The 17,289-nt window shown below is 41.7% G+C and overlaps 2 protein-coding genes across 2 annotated transcripts; both read right to left on the bottom strand.

Annotated features, from left to right (window-relative positions):
- Positions 1–807: 807 nt before the first annotated feature.
- On the bottom strand, positions 808–1,158 carry LOC127303357 (protein ELF4-LIKE 3-like). Its single transcript, XM_051334099.1, has one exon. It carries the CDS (start codon positions 1,156–1,158, stop codon positions 808–810), a length of 351 nt encoding a protein of 116 aa, XP_051190059.1.
- Positions 1,159–12,457: 11,299 nt separating this feature from the next.
- LOC127303356 (protein ELF4-LIKE 3-like) lies at positions 12,458–12,808 on the bottom strand. The gene has a single exon (XM_051334098.1). The coding sequence runs from the start codon at positions 12,806–12,808 to the stop codon at positions 12,458–12,460; it is 351 nt and encodes a 116-aa protein (XP_051190058.1).
- Positions 12,809–17,289: the final 4,481 nt, after the last annotated feature.

Here is a 17,289-nt window from a genome sequence, read left to right as displayed (position 1 = left end):
CAGCGCCATCATCGGAATTGTGGAGCACGCCTGGAGCTGTAGGACTGAACACAAGGAGAGGACCTAGTTCCCTACAATTGTTTGCTGGACTGTTGGAGCATAGGAAAACTAGCCGATTAATTGGTACTTGTGGTGGAGGAAATAGTCTCTCGGATTCTCGGTCTCTCGGACCTCTGCCGGCATTAACGCCGTTCGTGTAAGGCTAACATAATCGAGGGAGATGAAGGATAGCCTTTGGATCGAAACGTACAATAGATTTAAGACCCACAACACATATACGGTAACAACTTAACTATAGAGGAGCCGAGCCCGTTTGGAAAGGGGAAGTTTCCATATTTCTATGAAAACTTACCACTTGTAGCATGGAAAATTTCGATGTTTCTATGCATATTGGCCAGTTTGGAGTGCCGAAAACACATCGCACTATTCAGCCTGAGAAAAAACAACCGTTCGGAGCAATCTGTGGTGATTAGCAGTGGCAAAATCACTTCCCTCGATCCCTCCCTATGTATCACCAACATGAATACAAAGCAATCTTCTCACCCCTATCTGGCCTAACGTACACGGGATCCAGTAGACCATCGTACAAGCATACACAAAATATGAGTACATGACTCATATGTTATTGCCTCCTTCTCTGTTTTATTTCTCACAACAAGTTGCCCATGTCCACGTCTCAGGTCAACGCTAAAATAACACATCAAGAAAGTAAAGAAAATGAAAAAAAAAAGACTTGAACTGTTTTGCCCTGAGGGCTCATAAATCTAAATCTGAACAGAGAAGAGGAGGGGAGCTGGTATGTTTCTTCTACTGCGGAGGGTGAAGCCCCTCCTGACCTCCCTTCGTAGTGTCGTCGACGGCGGGGGAGCCCTTGGCGAGGGAGAGGTAGAAGGAGGAGGAGATGTCGGAGTAGATCTCCATGATGTGGGCGGTGTTGATATTGAACTCACGGAGGAGGGTTGTATCACGGTTGAGGCCTCCGATCTCATGTGCCTCGTGGATTTCGCCGATCTCCCGGATTATCATCCGGTTGCGCTCCAGAAGCTCCTGCACCTCGCCGTAGATCCGCTCCAGTGCTTGCACCGCCTTCCCCTTCTCATCTCCCCCGTTCGGAAACACCTTCCCACCGTCGTTGTTGATGTCGTTGCCGTTCTCCATCCCTGCCTCTCTCTCTCCCTCCCTCTCTCTCTCCCGTCCTGATTTGATTCTGCATATAAGAGGAAGGAAATAAATGTTCAGTGGGGGTTGGCACACACAAAACAAGAGGGTGAAAGGAGGCGGCGAAGGAGATTTGGAGGTTACCTGGGTCGGGCGGGGAGAAAGATGTGTGCTGTGACTTGGTGAGATCCTTTGATGCGGGCCGAGATGAAAAGGGCTAGAATTTATAAAGGGGAAAGCACCGAGATTGCTTTTGCTCTTCCCTGGAGTGGCCCCACTTAGCTTGGCAATGGATTTCGGGATTTCCAAATATTATCTGTTACTATTTCTTCTCATCTATATGATACGTATTTTGAATCATCATAATAGCAACATATATGATTAGTTTAGAATAATATTTAAATTGTTCTATCACTATTTGTGGCTTTTTAGATGATTTATAGAACTTTCCTACAAAGTAACCGGAAATTCAATTCGGAACATGGGAGCATATGCTCCTGCCACCGGAAAAATATTTTGAAATGTTCAAAAAATTCGAACAAAAAATTTCTTGCTTACGTATCAACATTTTACGTGCGCAGACCAAGTCTTGCGAAAAACCGACATTTTTTGTGACTTGTGCAAAAAAGATAAACAAAACGTCTCATACACAACCATTTTTTACAGAAAAATTTGTCTTTTTTACAGATGACACTCAAAATGTCAGTTTTCTGTGGAACCACTTTGTGAACGTGTAGAATTTCGAGATGTATCTACTAAATTTTGTGTTCAAATTTTTCAACATTTTAAAAGTGCATTTAAAATGAAGTTTAAAAACCGGGAGCATATGCTCCCGGGTGCCAAAACGCCACTCCCGTAAGTAACTCGCAATGGTATTTAATTTCTGGGAGGCATAAAACCTCCTTTCCAGTATTTTGTTGTTTCAGGAACCTTCTAGACACCAAACAATTTGAGGAAAAAATATCACGTAAGTTTTTTTCACGAGAAGGATTGTGGGCACAAGAATCAAGCGGGGAAGGCCACGAGGGCCAAAATAGCCTAGGTGGCGTGACCACCTTACTGTGCCGCGCCACCTAGGCCCATTTGGACCTCGAGCGTGATAACGTCTCCTCCCTTTTACAGACGCCTTCGTTCGCCAGAAAACCTACGCCATATTTTCCCACGATTTGCAGTGGCGGGGGTGGAGGTGAAAGTCCTCTCCTACTCTGGGAGATGGCAGATCCGACTGCTTCGAAGCCTCCGATGAAGGGGGAATTGTCGCCATCATCATCACCACTCCTCCTTTGCGTAGGGGGAGGCCTCTCCATCAATATATCTATCATCCCCAACATCAACACCATCTCAAAGATCCACCTCGTTCTGTTAATAGTTTGTGGTCGATTGAACGCTAGATACTGTTTAAGTGCTATTTGCATGATTGTGATTGGTAACTTGTCTTTATTTGGTGGTCAAGTTATATTTTTAAATTGTGTTGTAATCCCTATGCCAATGATCTATACCATGTTTCACCTTGTTAGTAGTTTCCCATGTTCCTGAGGGTATGGATGAATTGGCTATGAATCTATATAGTATGAAGTGAGTAATTGGTCAAGTTTTAATCTTTTACTAGGAAGCGTAGGCGCGACGGCACGCCGCGCCCGTGGTGTTACCTTTTAGTATGCAAAGTAGCGGTTTTGAAGTGTGACAGCAAGAAAAATGTAGAGCAAGCTTGATTTCATTAAAGATGAGTGATTACTGAAAAATAATCGATCTAGTTATATAGTAGAAGTAAGGTAAGATAGATAATGTAACTGACCACATTAAGGAAGTTTCTCCATATGCAGAACTCACATTAGTTGACTGTGCTAGCAGATATTTAAATTGTATTACATCGTTAATAATGTTGAGCGAGACCACATGGGGTCATTGGACGGAGCAGGACCGAGGCGGTACACATGTCTACAGGACTGAGCCAGACGGCACCGATACGCATTGAGCGGTGCTGTTGCACATCCCTACTGGATTACATAGTGGATGGATCTGCATTACAGAGGGCATGAATTATCCAGTCGCTGTGATTTACACTATTGTTAACACTATTATGTAGATTGTCTTCTCTAGAAATGCATCAACTCTTCTAGGTAACTTGAACACCGATGTTAGCAGCTATCGCTTGCACCTGAATTTAGCTATCTCAACATCAACTTAGTATTGCAATTAGTTTTGAACAGTCAGTACTCATTTTGTGTAAACCAGTAGGAATCAAGATACTATATGATGTATAAAAGCTCACCACATCAGTATCCAAGCAAAATACTCCTCGTTTAATACTACTGTTATATGGACTTTCCCCTGCAATTGATTTGAATTGATCAGTTCTTAGTATCTACATACCAATGTGAATTGTTACATCAAACACTATGTAGAAGCCTCCATAGCAGTACCTAGGTGTAAATGGTTTTAACATATTTTTCTTACAGTAGAAGCTTTTGTGCACATGTATAAGATGAGGTTGTCAACTGAGATTTCAGCCTGTGAACTATCTGAAATAGCAAATACGATTCACTATAATCATGTTAGAATAGCATAATATAAAGGCAAATAGCAACAAAGATGCAACACCCCAGCACACCTCGTGAGTGGAAAAGTAAGGGCCCATCAATGCCGTGCGGTATTTGCCCAGAAGCGGCGAGGCTCGAAGGGTTGACGTGGAGTGGTTGCCCGACAGCTAAGGTTTCCAGGTCTCCCGGCGGGGACGACATGGGACGCTCTCGGTTTTGTCCATTACGCAGCTGTACCTCATTGGCATTTTATCAACATCATTGAAGGATTTTTTTATTTCATGGTGTTAAAAGAGTGGAACAAATAAGAGTAGATTGGTTCAACATGTTTGGGATATGGGAATACAATTAGATACTTGTAAGTGTGCATTATGATGATCATACGAAATACAGACTATCGAAGAAGCTAGACAATAGTGAAATTGGAAAGACAGAGCTAGACCACATTTTTTTTCCAGAACTTGAAATCTCGTGAATAAAACAGCTATTAAATTGGGCCAACTCCACATTCACTTGCATCTAACTGTGTAAGGATAAGTTAAGTGGGATACCTCACAATGAAAACCAGTTCATGAAAATTCATCCATGTTTCTTGATTTCTGTACTCCTAGACGCGTGCATATGATTTTCCAATAATGACTCCAGCGGGATAAATATTCGAACAATTCAATCTGCGCGCATTGTTCTTCAGGCCTATGTGCAAGTTCCTGTCCTCAATACAGAGATTCCTTTTGAAACAAAACAGAGGAAAGCGATTCACAGTGGCACATCCACTTGCATAACCGTTAAGGATAAGTAAATCAAGTGTTAAGTAGTGAGTTGTGTGTCAAGTGGGATACCTCACAATGAAAACCATTTCATAAAAATTCATCCATGTTTCTTGATTTCTGTACTCCTAGACGCGTGCAAATGATTTTCCAATAATGACTCCAACGCGATAAATATTCGAACAATTCAATCTGCACGCATTGTCCTCAATACAGAGATTCCTGTGAGACAAAACAGAGGAAATTGATTCACAGTGGCACATCCACTTGCATAACCGTTAACGATAAGTAAATCAAGTGTTAAGTAGTGAGTTGTGTGTCAAGTGGGATACCTCATGAACAATGAAAACCAGTTCATACAGATTCATCCATATTTATTGATTTCTGTACTCCTAGACGCGAGCAAATGAGTTTCAATAATGACTCTGACACGATAAATATTTCAAAAATTTGATCTGCATTGTTCTTCTGACCTGTGTGCAAGTTTATGTCTTCAGTACAGAGATTTCTGCGAGGCAAAACACAGGACATTGATTCAGATGGCCTGCTTGGTACCGTATTACCTGAGATAGAGTGACAGCAATTACATTAATGGCAGAGGAAGAAAGAAAGTAAATTCCAAGACACAGAAGGCAGAGGCCTACGATGCCTCCAATGGGCAGGAAGGGCAAAATCGTTAACGCCCTCAAGAGTGCACCCCGGAGCTCGCCAGCAGCCACCAACGCGTAGATCACTCATAGAAACCGTGGCAGATGGGTAATCTTCAGTAAGACAAAAGAAAGTAAAGAAACCAACACAAACAGCAAAGGTCTATGAGAAGAACGTATATAGCAGTATGAGAGACCAAGCCTGCCACCGATCGTGACGCAACAGAACCAGTAAAACGGCTAGAGGTACTAAATCCATAGGAAAACTGCACAGAAAAATAGCATGTTAGTGGAAGGGAAAGAAAGAACTGCCTGGCCGGCTGGCCGACCCCTGCTCACCATCCCGCCTCAACGCCGACTGTGCAAGGGAAAGAAAATAACCGCCCCTGATGCTCCCTGCTCGCCGCCACGCCTCAACGTTGATGGCGCCGCCGCTACCCAACTCCCTCTGGAGGTCGCGCCGCGGCTAGATTGGCGCGCTCCCACTGGCTCCGCCGCCATGCCATGGCCGGATTCGAGAACTCGGTCCGATGCCGCTCCTCCCCACGTTGTGCTCCCATCGCTGCTATGTCTTCCGTCATGGTCTCAGTACCCGGCTAGGGGAGATCGAGGCATGGGGCAACTTGATTGGGGGAAGCCAATTATCCTGTTGCTCGCCCTCATGGCAAAACAGCGTCCTCCTCGGCCGAATAGCCACCGACGCGGCGGCCGTCACCACCTTTTCAGCCATCCTTAAACTCCTCACGAGCTGCTGCTCACCGGCACGGCACCGATTCGGCCTCCTCCACCGATTCCCCACCTCCGCGACCCCGCTCTGCCTAGGGCAACCCTAGTCGCCTTGGTCTGTGGCTGTGGCGCGCCTCCCAGCCTCGTCCTACTCCTCCGCGTGTCTGCTCGCGCGGAATCTCGCCTAGGAGAAGCTCCCAGAGGTAAGCTGGTGAAGGCGGCGATCGACCAAGGAGGCACGGACGAATTTCATGGAGAAGATCGTGGGAGGAGGCGGGGAGGGAGATTATGTGTTCGGGGCATGTATACAGACTATCCATCTAGATTGTTCGAGGGTGGGGTCAGTTGCCGCTTTGACTACCGAATAAAATGCATGGTAATGTGAAAAAAAGGGAACGGGCTTCCCATCAACAACACGCAGAACCGGTAACCGGTAACCGTCCGGTCAAGAAAAGAAGAAACGAGAAAACACTGATGAAGTAAAACAATGTACTATCCAGAAAATGCAACGACGTGTCACATAACCATTGAACAAAGGAAAGGATAAATAGCACATGAACAGTGCCCAAATTAATTTGGAGCGTGTAAACTGTTTGAACTTTATATAGTGTATAATGTGGTTCCAATGATGGTGATATGCGAATGTAGACTGAGGAAAAGTCCCAGTTGAACCTGGGTGCACATGAACCTAGGTTAGAAATGCATTTTTCAAATGTTACAAAATTCTGAAATAAAAATAACGGGGTACGTATGCATGTTTCATGTGTGCGTAGAAAGTTTTCACGGAGAAACCACTTTTTTATTTTAGAATCTAAAAAGACAAAATACGTCACATATATACTGCTATATAGCCCTGCAAAATTTCACTTTTTTGCCGAGGCAAAATAAAAGGTTTTTTTCGTCACGAAACTCATGTCCAGGGCACATGTTTGAGATCACCTTTTCATTCATTTTATGTTTCGACTTTTAAAACATGTTTTTACATCACAAACGCACTTTTGAAAAAGTGGGTTCACATCCACCCAGGTTCTGAAAAGCCAGTCTCTGTAGACTGCATATTACTTCACCTATAAGGGCTTATAGGGCTGCACCTTAGTGTAGTGAAGAGGGTAGGAAGGGACGGAATGACATAAACTATGCTCTAATACTTGCAATGGGGGGTTTTATATCGAGGACCCTATATGGTTGGAGATTTATGTCTTAATGATTCCTTAGTTTTCTCATCAAAATTGGCCTTAGGACCAACCATAAGGGGTGTACTTGCTCATGCATATAGCTTCACCTAATTTAGGATCCGTTCAATAAGAATAAACTTGACAAAATGCTCACCATGTTGTTAAAAAAACTTTATGCTTAGTAAATCCATGTCGCCCCTTGGAAACGCTTGTTACATAAGTACACATACTTGAGCTTGTCCTCTTGCTGCATAGTGGATTGAGTTTTCTCTTATTAAGAGCATTTATTTATTGCAATTTACTTTCATCATTTTACTTTTCTTTCAAACTATAAACCCAAAACACAAACCACTACATCTTTAATTTAAAGTTTAACTTGTCAAACTTGCTAACAAATACATTCAACTCCTCATGGATTCAACAACCTTATACTGTTGAAAGGTACTACAATAGATCTCCTGCACTTGGGAGACATCAAGATACCTTTATGGCGCAGTTGCCGGGGTGCGGCGTGATATTGGTAGATTTGTTTGGTAAGGAAACTGAAAGATGTTTTTATTATTTATTGTTTTAGTTAATTATGGTTGTCATGGTGCTGAAGTTTTATGAAGCTTTCTATATATATGTTGTTAACTTTGTTAAGAACAAGGTTCATAAACCCCCGAGCCTGAAATGGAGTATCAGATTCCCATTGGCCATGTTAAAAAAAGTTATGAAACGGGCTTTTACAGGGGATGGAAGTAAGACTGCTCGGGATCATTTCAAAATGGTTGAAGATGTATGCTCATTATTTGAACTTTCTGGTATTTCTCAAGATGAAGTGAAAATGAAGTAATTATATTTATCTCTTTATGGTAATGCTCAGAAATGGTTTAAATCTCTAGATGAAGAATATCATCTTGACTGGGATATTTGAAGAAGTCTTTCTACATTAAATATTATAGTCCTAAGGAGGCTTATAATGATCGTTGTCATATTTATAATTTCTAGCCCCATGTTGGAGAATGTATTACTCAAGCTTGGGGGGATTAAAAGAACTCCTTCGTAAGAATCCTTGTCATGGTTTTTCTAAAATCATCATATTGATCAATTTTTATGTGAGATTACCTCAACATCAAAAGGACTCCCTGGATAATTCCCATGTAGGATGTTTTTGCTCATAAAAGTGAAGAAGAAACATGGGACTTATTAAATACTATCTCTGGCAATACTCATAATTGGGATCTCGACAAAGGTAATGAACCCCACTTAGAATATGAATATTCATGTGTAGACAATTTCTCTACTTCTATCTTGTTTGAATAATTGAGCAATAGGTTTGGTCTTGATCCTTATGTTTTGGTAGAAGTTGCTAAATCTTTTGCTAATCATATTGTTGTTCCTAAAAAAAGATTTGATGTTTTATGTTGAGCCTGTTGAACACTATATTATTGTGCCTAAATTCATTAAGAAAGTTAACCAAGTATCATCTACTAAGGTTAAATAATATGTTCAAACCCCATGTCCAAGTGAAGTTCAGGAGAATTTACTTACTGCCATTGCAAACAGGAGTGCTAGAAGATGTGATCCATATGAACAAATTGAAGTTCAATATAAGTTTCTGTTATTAAAGAATCAAATGAAGAAGACCCTTGTGATGTTTATTTATGTGAATATTCCACCAAGGTAATTCAAGGAATCACCACTAAGGTGGGTAAATCAATTATATCATGTGATAGTGGAACTTCATGTTATCATGGTTTTTGTGATATTGGAGAAAGCATAAGTGTAATACCATATTCTCTATATCTTCAAATTAAGCCTGATGTTGATCCCATACATATGGAAGAATCAAGTGTGACCATCCAACTTGCTAATAAAGAGTATATTTGTCCTCTTGGTATGGTTAGAAATGTTGAAGTACTTGTAGGAAAGATTAAATACCCTGCATATTTTATAGTACTTGGTTGTTCTCAAGATTCATTTTGTCCTATTATATTTGGTAGCCCTTTCTTACATACCGTTGGTGGTGAAACTAGTTTACCTAAAGAGAATGTGTTCATCAAATGTGCTGGTGGAAAACTAGAGTTTAACTTTTCTAAGTTTATTGATAAGCATTTAGAAAAAGTAATATTTGTTAAATATGAAGTGGATATTCTTGCTTATGTCGTTGTTGCTTCGTCGGATGCGATAGAGCGATATGTACTTAATCAAGATGAACTCTTTACTGAAGAAAAGGAAGCTTTAAAACAAATATTATCTCAACAACCTCCTCAATTTCAATTATACATTCCACCTGATGATTTAGGAGAATTTCTTCCACCTAAGGAAGATCCTAGTTTTGAACTTAAACCCTTGCCCAAAGATATGAAATATGCATACCTTGATGAAAAGAATATATATCATGTTATCATTAGTGTATACCTTGAGAAGAATCAAAGTTACTTGCTGTACTATATGCTCATATACCAGCTATTAGCTATCCACTTGATGACTTGACTGGTATAAGCTCGACTTTATATATGCATACATATAATTTGGAGGAATATGCAAAACCTATTGTTGATTATCAACATTGTCTCCATCCAAGAATGAATGAAGTGTATTGCAAAGATGCGAGGACCAACACTTAGTCCTAAATTGGGAGAAGTGTCACTTCATGGTCACAGAAGGTGTTTATCGTGGACATCGTGTTTCATGTAGAGGAATTGTAGTGGCTCGTGCTAAGATAGGAGCTTTAGAGAAGCCAACATATCCCAAGGATATCAAATATATTAGAAGTTTCTTGGTGATACATGTTTCTATAGAAAATTTATTAAAGAGTTCTCTAAAATATCGAAATATCTAACTAATCTTTTGCAAAAGTATGTTCCATTCTTTTTAATGATGATTTTGTAGACTTTGGAGTAATTTAATATTTTAAAGAATGCTTTAATAACTGCTCCCATAATTCAATCCCATGATTAGAGTTTACCTTTTGAAATCATGTGTGATGCTAGTGATTATGCCGTTGGTGTTGTTTTAGGCCGACGAGTTTACCAGAAGTTGAATGTTATTTATTATGCTGGTAAGAAACTTGATGGTGCTCCAAGGAACTATGGTACAAAAAAAAAATAACAACAATATTTGCATTTGACAAGTTTAGACTTACATTGTTGATTCGAAAGTCATTATGCACTCTGATCATTCTGCTATTAAATATATTACGAACAAGAAATATGCTAAGCCTAGATTAATAAGATGGGTTATTTTACTTCAAGAATTTGATTTGCATATTGTTGATAGGAAGGGTGAAGATAATCTTGTAGTTGATCATTTATCTAGAATAGAAAGAAGATGAGCGCGCCGGCGGAGAAATCAGGGAGATCTAGAAAAACTGGAGATGGTTCGTGCGAGTGAGGTCGGCGATTCAGTACAGGGACGAGAAAGTCAAAACGAAACGCTTGTCTCACAGGTGTCCCCAATCAAAGCCAGACCAACTCAGTTCAAAAAAAAAAAACCAGGCCAACGATAGGAGGACAAGAGGATCAACCACAGAGCGTGCCAACCCTGGGAGCTTAGTGCTCTTTAGAGATGACGAGAACCAACGTGTGATTGTCTAGGTAGGGAGGCAGTGGCATCTCTAATAATTTACCAGGAATTAAATTTCAGATTTTACACTTTGGTGTATCATAAAGGTGGAATATTCTTTTAGTGGGAGACGAAAGTTTCCGTCGACTGCGAGACACGTGTAGTGTGATTTCGTCAAACCTCAAGATCCTCGAATCATTTCAGTTTCTTGAACTTAATCTTTCAAAGATGTTCTGAGCGGTAGGGTACTCATCGTGCGTTTATAGATGTGAGTATATCAACATATTTGTTAGGGTCTGCATCTGTACCGTCATGCGCGGCCATACGCTAAAAGATCACGCTATACAGGGCGCCATGTCTGGACCACATTGTCTAGAACGTTCTTTTGTAGTTTTTAGCTGTAGCACTATGTTACTAGCTGTGACCATGACTCACGGACTGTTTTTTTGTATTTTTTGGGTCAGTGACACACTAGCTGGCCCGTTTTTGTTTCTCGTTTTTGGACGCGCAAAATCATCGGCTGTTCGCGAAACCTTGAAAGGTATGTGCGCGATGAATTCTTGGCTGTATTGTACGTTGCACCGTCAGATTTACTTTCTCTTTTCGAATTTTTATGCCATTATCTTTTAACATTTTTTTCTCTAAATAGAATCCATGTAAACAAATCACTAAATAAAAAAAGTATTCTTGTAAACTGTTACCACAATAACAACATATTTTGTAAAAGGGGGCCCTTTTTAACCGTTTACATGCAACTTGTTGAACTCGCGCTCTTTAGACTTCGGCATGTCTGGAACACATGATGCTTTTACTGGAATCGAAATGTTCGGGCATGTTTTAGGAACATGAGATTTCCATATTTTTCATGGAATCTAGCATCCGAGCCACTAGAAATTTCCGTATTTATATGAAAAATAGATGATTTCGATGTGTGTGTGTGAAAATCGTACTACTTAAATAGCGAGAAATTTCCATATTTATGTGGGAATTGAAAGAACACCTGCGATTAAAAAAACAACATCGTTATCTCCTACCTTGCTGGTCAGCCATGTGAAACATATACGGACAGCCATGTGAAACATATACGGACAGCGCCATCATCGGAATTGTGGAGCACGCCTGGAGCTGTAGGACTGAACACAAGGAGAGGACCTAGTTCCCTACAATTGTTTGCTGGACTGTTGGAGCATAGAGAAAACTAGCCGGTTAATTGGTACTTGTGGTGGAGGAAATAGTCTCTCGGATTCTCGGTCTCTCGGACCTCTGCCGGCATTAACGCCGTTCGTGTAAGGCTAACATAATCGAGGGAGATGAAGGATAGCCTTTGGATCGAAACATACAATAGATTTAAGACCCACAACACATATACGGTAACAACTTAACTATAGAGGAGCCGAGCCCGTTTGGAAAGGGGAAGTTTCCATATTTCTATGAAAACTTACCACTTGTAGCATGGAAAATTTCGGTTTCTATGCATATTGGCCAGTTTGGAGTGCCGAAAACACATCGCACTATTCAGCCTGAGAAAAAACAACCGTTCGGAGCAATCTGTGGTGATTAGCAGTGGCAAAATCACTTCCCTCGATCCCTCCCTATGTATCACCAACATGAATACAAAGCAATCTTCTCACCCCTATCTGGCCTAACGTACACGGGATCCAGTAGACCATCGTACAAGCATACACAAAATATGAGTACATGAATCATATGTTATTGCCTCCTTCTCTGTTTTATTTCTCACAACAAGTTGCCCATGTCCACATCTCAGGTCAACGCTAAAATAACACATCAAGAAAGTAAAGAAAATGAAAAAAAAGAGACTTGAACTGTTCTGCCCTGAGGGCTCATAAATCTAAATCTGAACAGAGAAGAGGAGGGGAGCTGGTATGTTTCTTCTACTGCGGAGGGTGAAGCCCCTCCTGACCTCCCTTCGTAGTGTCGTCGACGGCGGGGGAGCCCTTGGCGAGGGAGAGGTAGAAGGAGGAGGAGATGTCGGAGTAGATCTCCATGATGTGGGCGATGTTGATATTGAACTCGCGGAGGAGGGTTGTATCACGGTTGAGGCCTCCGGTCTCATGTGCCTCGTGGATTTCGCCGATCTCCCGGATTATCATCCGGTTGCGCTCCAGAAGCTCCTGCACCTCGCCGTAGATCCGCTCCAGTGCTTGCACCGCCTTCCCCTTCTCATCTCCCCCGTTCGGAAACACCTTCCCACCGTCGTTGTTGATGTCGTTGCCGTTCTCCATCCCTGCCTCTCTCTCTCCCGTCCTGATTTGATTCTGCATATAAGAGGAAGGAAATAAATGTTCAGTGGGGGTTGGCACACACAAAACAAGAGGGTGAAAGGAGGCGGCGAAGGAGATTTGGAGGAATATACCTGGGTCGGGCGGGGAGAAAGATGTGTGATGTGACTTGGTGAGATCCTTTGATGCGGGCCGAGATGAAAAGGGCTAGAGAATTTATAAAGGGGAAAATACCGAGATTGCTTTCGCTCTTCCCTGGAGTGGCCCCACTTAGCTTGGCAATGGATTTCGGGATTTCCAAATATTATTTGTTACTATTTCTTCTCATCTATATGATACGTATTTTGAATCATCATAATAGCAACATATATGATTAGTTTAGAATAATATTTAAATTGTTCTATCACTATTTGTGGCTTTTTAGATGATTTATAGAACTTTCCTACAAAGTAACTCGCAATGGTATTTAATTTCTGGGAGGCATAAAACCTCCTTTCCAGTATTTTGTTGTTTCAGGAACCTTCTAGACACCAAACAATTTGAGGAAAAAATATCACGTAAGTTTTTTTCACGAGAAGGATTGTGGGCACAAGAATCAAGCGGGGAAGGCCACGAGGGCCAAAATAGCCTAGGTGGCGTGACCACCTTACTGTGCCGCGCCACCTAGGCCTATTGGACCTCGAGCGTGATAACATCTCCTCCCTTTTACAGACGCCTTCGTTCGCCAGAAAACCTACGCCATATTTTCCCACGATTTGCAGTGGCGGGGGTGGAGGTGAAAGTCCTCTCCTACTCTGGGAGATGGCAGATCCGGCTGCTTCGAAGCCTCCGATGAAGGGGGAATTGTCGCCATCATCATCACCACTCCTCCTTTGCGTAGGGGGAGGCCTCTCCATCAATATATCTATCATCCCCAACATCAACACCATCTCCATCTCAAAGATCCACCTCGTTCTGTTAATAGTTTGTGGTCGATTGAACGCTAGATATTGTTTAAGTGCTATTTGCATGATTGTGATTGGTAACTTGTCTTTATTTGGTGGTCAAGTTATATTTTTAAATTGTGTTGTAATCCCTATGCCAATGATCTATACCATGTTTCACCGTTGTGAGTAGTTTCCCATGTTCCTGAGGGTATGGATGGATTGGCTATGAATCTATATAGTATGAAGTGAGTATTTGGTCAAGTTTTAATCTTTTATGTGGTTCCAATGATGGTGATATGCGAATGTAGACTGAGGAAAAGTCCTAGTTGAACCTGGGTGCACGTGAACCCAGGTTAGAAATGCATTTTCCAAATGTTACAAAATTCTAAAATAAAAATAACGGAGTACGTATGCATGTTCCATGTGTGCGTAGAAAGTTTTCACGGAGAAACCGCTTTTTTATTTCAGAATCTAAAAAGACAAAATACGTCACATATATACTGCTATATAGCCCTGCAAAATTTCACTTTTTTGCCGAGGCAAAATAAAAGGTTTTTTCGTCACGAAACTCATGTCCAGGGCACATGTTTGAGATCACCTTTTCATTCATTTTATGTTTCGATTTTTAAAACATGTTTTTACATCACAAACACACTTTTGAAAAAGTGGATTCACATCCACCCAGGTTCTGAAAAGCCAGTCTCTGTAGACTGCATATTACTTGACCTATAAGGGCTCATAGGGCTGCACCTTAGTGTAGTGAAGAGGGTAGGAAGGGACGGAATGACATAAACTATGCTCTAATACTTGCAATGGGGGTGATGACCCACAAGTATAGGGGATCGCAACAGTCTTCGAGGGAAGTATTACCCAATTTATTGATTCGACACAAGGGGAGACAAAGAATACTTGTAAGCCTTAACAGCGGAGTTGTCAATTCAGCTGCACCTGGAAACAGACTTGCTCGCAAGAATTTATCAGTAGTAACAGTTTTATAGCAGTAGGAATGGTGAAATAACAGCAGCGGTGAAATAAAGACAGCAGTAGTGATTATAGTAAACAGCAGGATTAAAATACTGTAGGCACACGGACGGATTAACGGGCGTTGCATGGATGAGAGAAACTCATATATCAATCAAAGCATGGGCATTTGCAGATAATAATAAAACGGTATCCAAGTACTAATCAATCAATAGGCATGTGTTCCATATATAGTCGTACGTGCTCGCAATGAGAAACTTGCACAACATCTTTTGTCCTACCAGCCGGTGGCAGCCGGGCCTCTAGGGAAACTACTGGATATTAAGGTACTCCTTTTAATAGCGTACCGGAGCAAAGCATTAACACTCCGTGAACACATGTGATCCTCACATCACTACCATCCCCTTCGGTTGTCCCGATTTCTGTCACTTCGGGGCCATTGGTTCCGGACAGCGACATGTGTATACAACTTGCAGGTAAGATCATAAACAACGAATATCTTCATGAATCAATAACATGTTCAGATCTGAGATCATGGCACTCGGGCCCTAGTGACAAGCATTAAGCATAACAAGTTGCAACAATATCATAAAAGTGACATCTACGGATACTAGGCACTATGCCCTAACAATCTTATGACTATTACATGACCAATCTCATCCAATCCCTACCATCCCCTTCAGCCTACAGCGGGGGAATTACTCACACATGGATGGGGGAAACATGGCTGGTCGATGGAGAGGTGTTGGCGGTGATGGCGGTGAAGATCTCCTCCAATTCCCCGTCCCGGCGGAGTGCCAGAACGGAGACTTCTGGCTCCCGAGACGGAGTTTCGCGATGTGGCGGCTCTCTGGAGGGTTTCTGGCGACTTCGACTTCTCCCCGTGCGTTTTTAGGTCGAGGGCGATAAGTAGTCCGAAGGAGGGCGTCGGGGGCCAGCCGAGGGGGCCACACACTAGGGCCGCGCGGGCCCCCCTGGGCCGGGCCGGCCTAGTGTGTGGGGCCCTCGTGCCCCCACCTGGCTTGCCCTTCTGGCTCCGTGAGTCTTCTGGAAAAATAGGGCCTTCTGTATAAATTCCGAGGTTTTTCCTGAAAGTTGGATTTCTGCACAAAAACGAGACACCAGAGCAATTCTGCTGAAAACAGCGTTAGTCCGTGTTAGTTGTATCCAAAATACACAAATTAGAGGCAAAACAATAGCAAAAGTGTTCGGGAAAGTGGATACGTTTTGGACGTATCAACTCCCCCCAAGCTTAGCTTATTGCTTGTCCTCAAGCAATTCAGTTAACAACTGAGCGATAAAAGAACTTTCACGAACACATTTGCTCATATGATGTATATATTCTCATGCTATGGCTAATACTTAAGCAGTTCATAATGAAATACATGCGAATAAGATCATCCAACAGCTATGTCAATCATGGAGAGGTACCAACAATTAATAATAAGCATCATGAATCATGTATATAAGCAGGATTGCAATGTTCATAAGAGAATATGATAAAGTGGTATCTCGCTTGCCCGTATTTGATCGGCAAAACATAAATGCCCAGGCACCTCTGGAGTTCATAGAAAGACTAGAAGTAGTGATTGTCAAAGATAAAAGCATCAAAGTTATACCACAATCAATCATATATTGAGACAAGCATATTATACTAAGAATGACAGTTGTGCTCTCAAGATAGTGCTCAAAGAAAGAATGGAGACACAACATAAAAGTAAAAGATTGACCCTTCGCAGAGGGAAGCAGGGATTAACATGCGCTAGAGCTTTTCATTTTTAAAACAGGAGTAAAATTATTTTGAGAAGTGCTTGTTGTTGTCAACGAATGGTAATGGGTACACTAACTACCTCGTCAACCGGACTCCCAAGAGCGGCTCCCATGAATTATTCATATGTTTATGTGGCACTCCTTCCAACCTTTCTTACACAAACCATGGCTAACCGAATCCTCGGGTGCCTGCCATCAATCACATACCATGAAGGAGTGCCTTTTTATTTAAGTTTTATTATGATGATGACACTCCCCCAACCTTTGCTTACACAAGCCATGGCTAACCGAATCCTTCGGGTGCCGTCCAACAATCACAAACCATGGAGGAGTGTCTATTTAAGTTAATTAATTTGGGACTGGGAATCCCATTGCCAGCTCTTTTTGCAAAATTATTGGATAAGCGGATGTGCCACTAGTCCATATGAGAGTCCGTCAAAAGTAAATGACAAGGTTGAAAGCTAAACACCACATACTTCCTCATGAGCTATGAAACATTAACACAAATTGAGAAGCATTTTGAAAGTTTTAAAAGGTAGCGCATGAGAATTTACTTGGAATGGTTTGAAATGCCATGCATAGGTATTTATGGTGGACACTTTGGAACAACTTGGTTTTCAGGTGTTTGGAAGCACGAGCGGCGTTCCCGCTTAGTACAAGTGAAGGCTAGCAAAAGACTAGGGAGCGACAAATCAAGAGAGCATTAACTGTCATAATCATGCTTGCGGCAAAATAAATTAACGGAGGCATAAAAGTGATACAAGAACTCTGAAGCAATATAAATCATCGAGGCTTAATTGACTTTTT

This window comes from Lolium perenne, chromosome 5 (genome assembly GCF_019359855.2).
Source record: "Lolium perenne isolate Kyuss_39 chromosome 5, Kyuss_2.0, whole genome shotgun sequence".
Classification (NCBI taxonomy): domain Eukaryota; kingdom Viridiplantae; phylum Streptophyta; class Magnoliopsida; order Poales; family Poaceae; genus Lolium; species Lolium perenne.
Note: the sequence above shows the minus strand (reverse complement) of the source record. Positions and strands in the feature narration are given on the sequence as shown.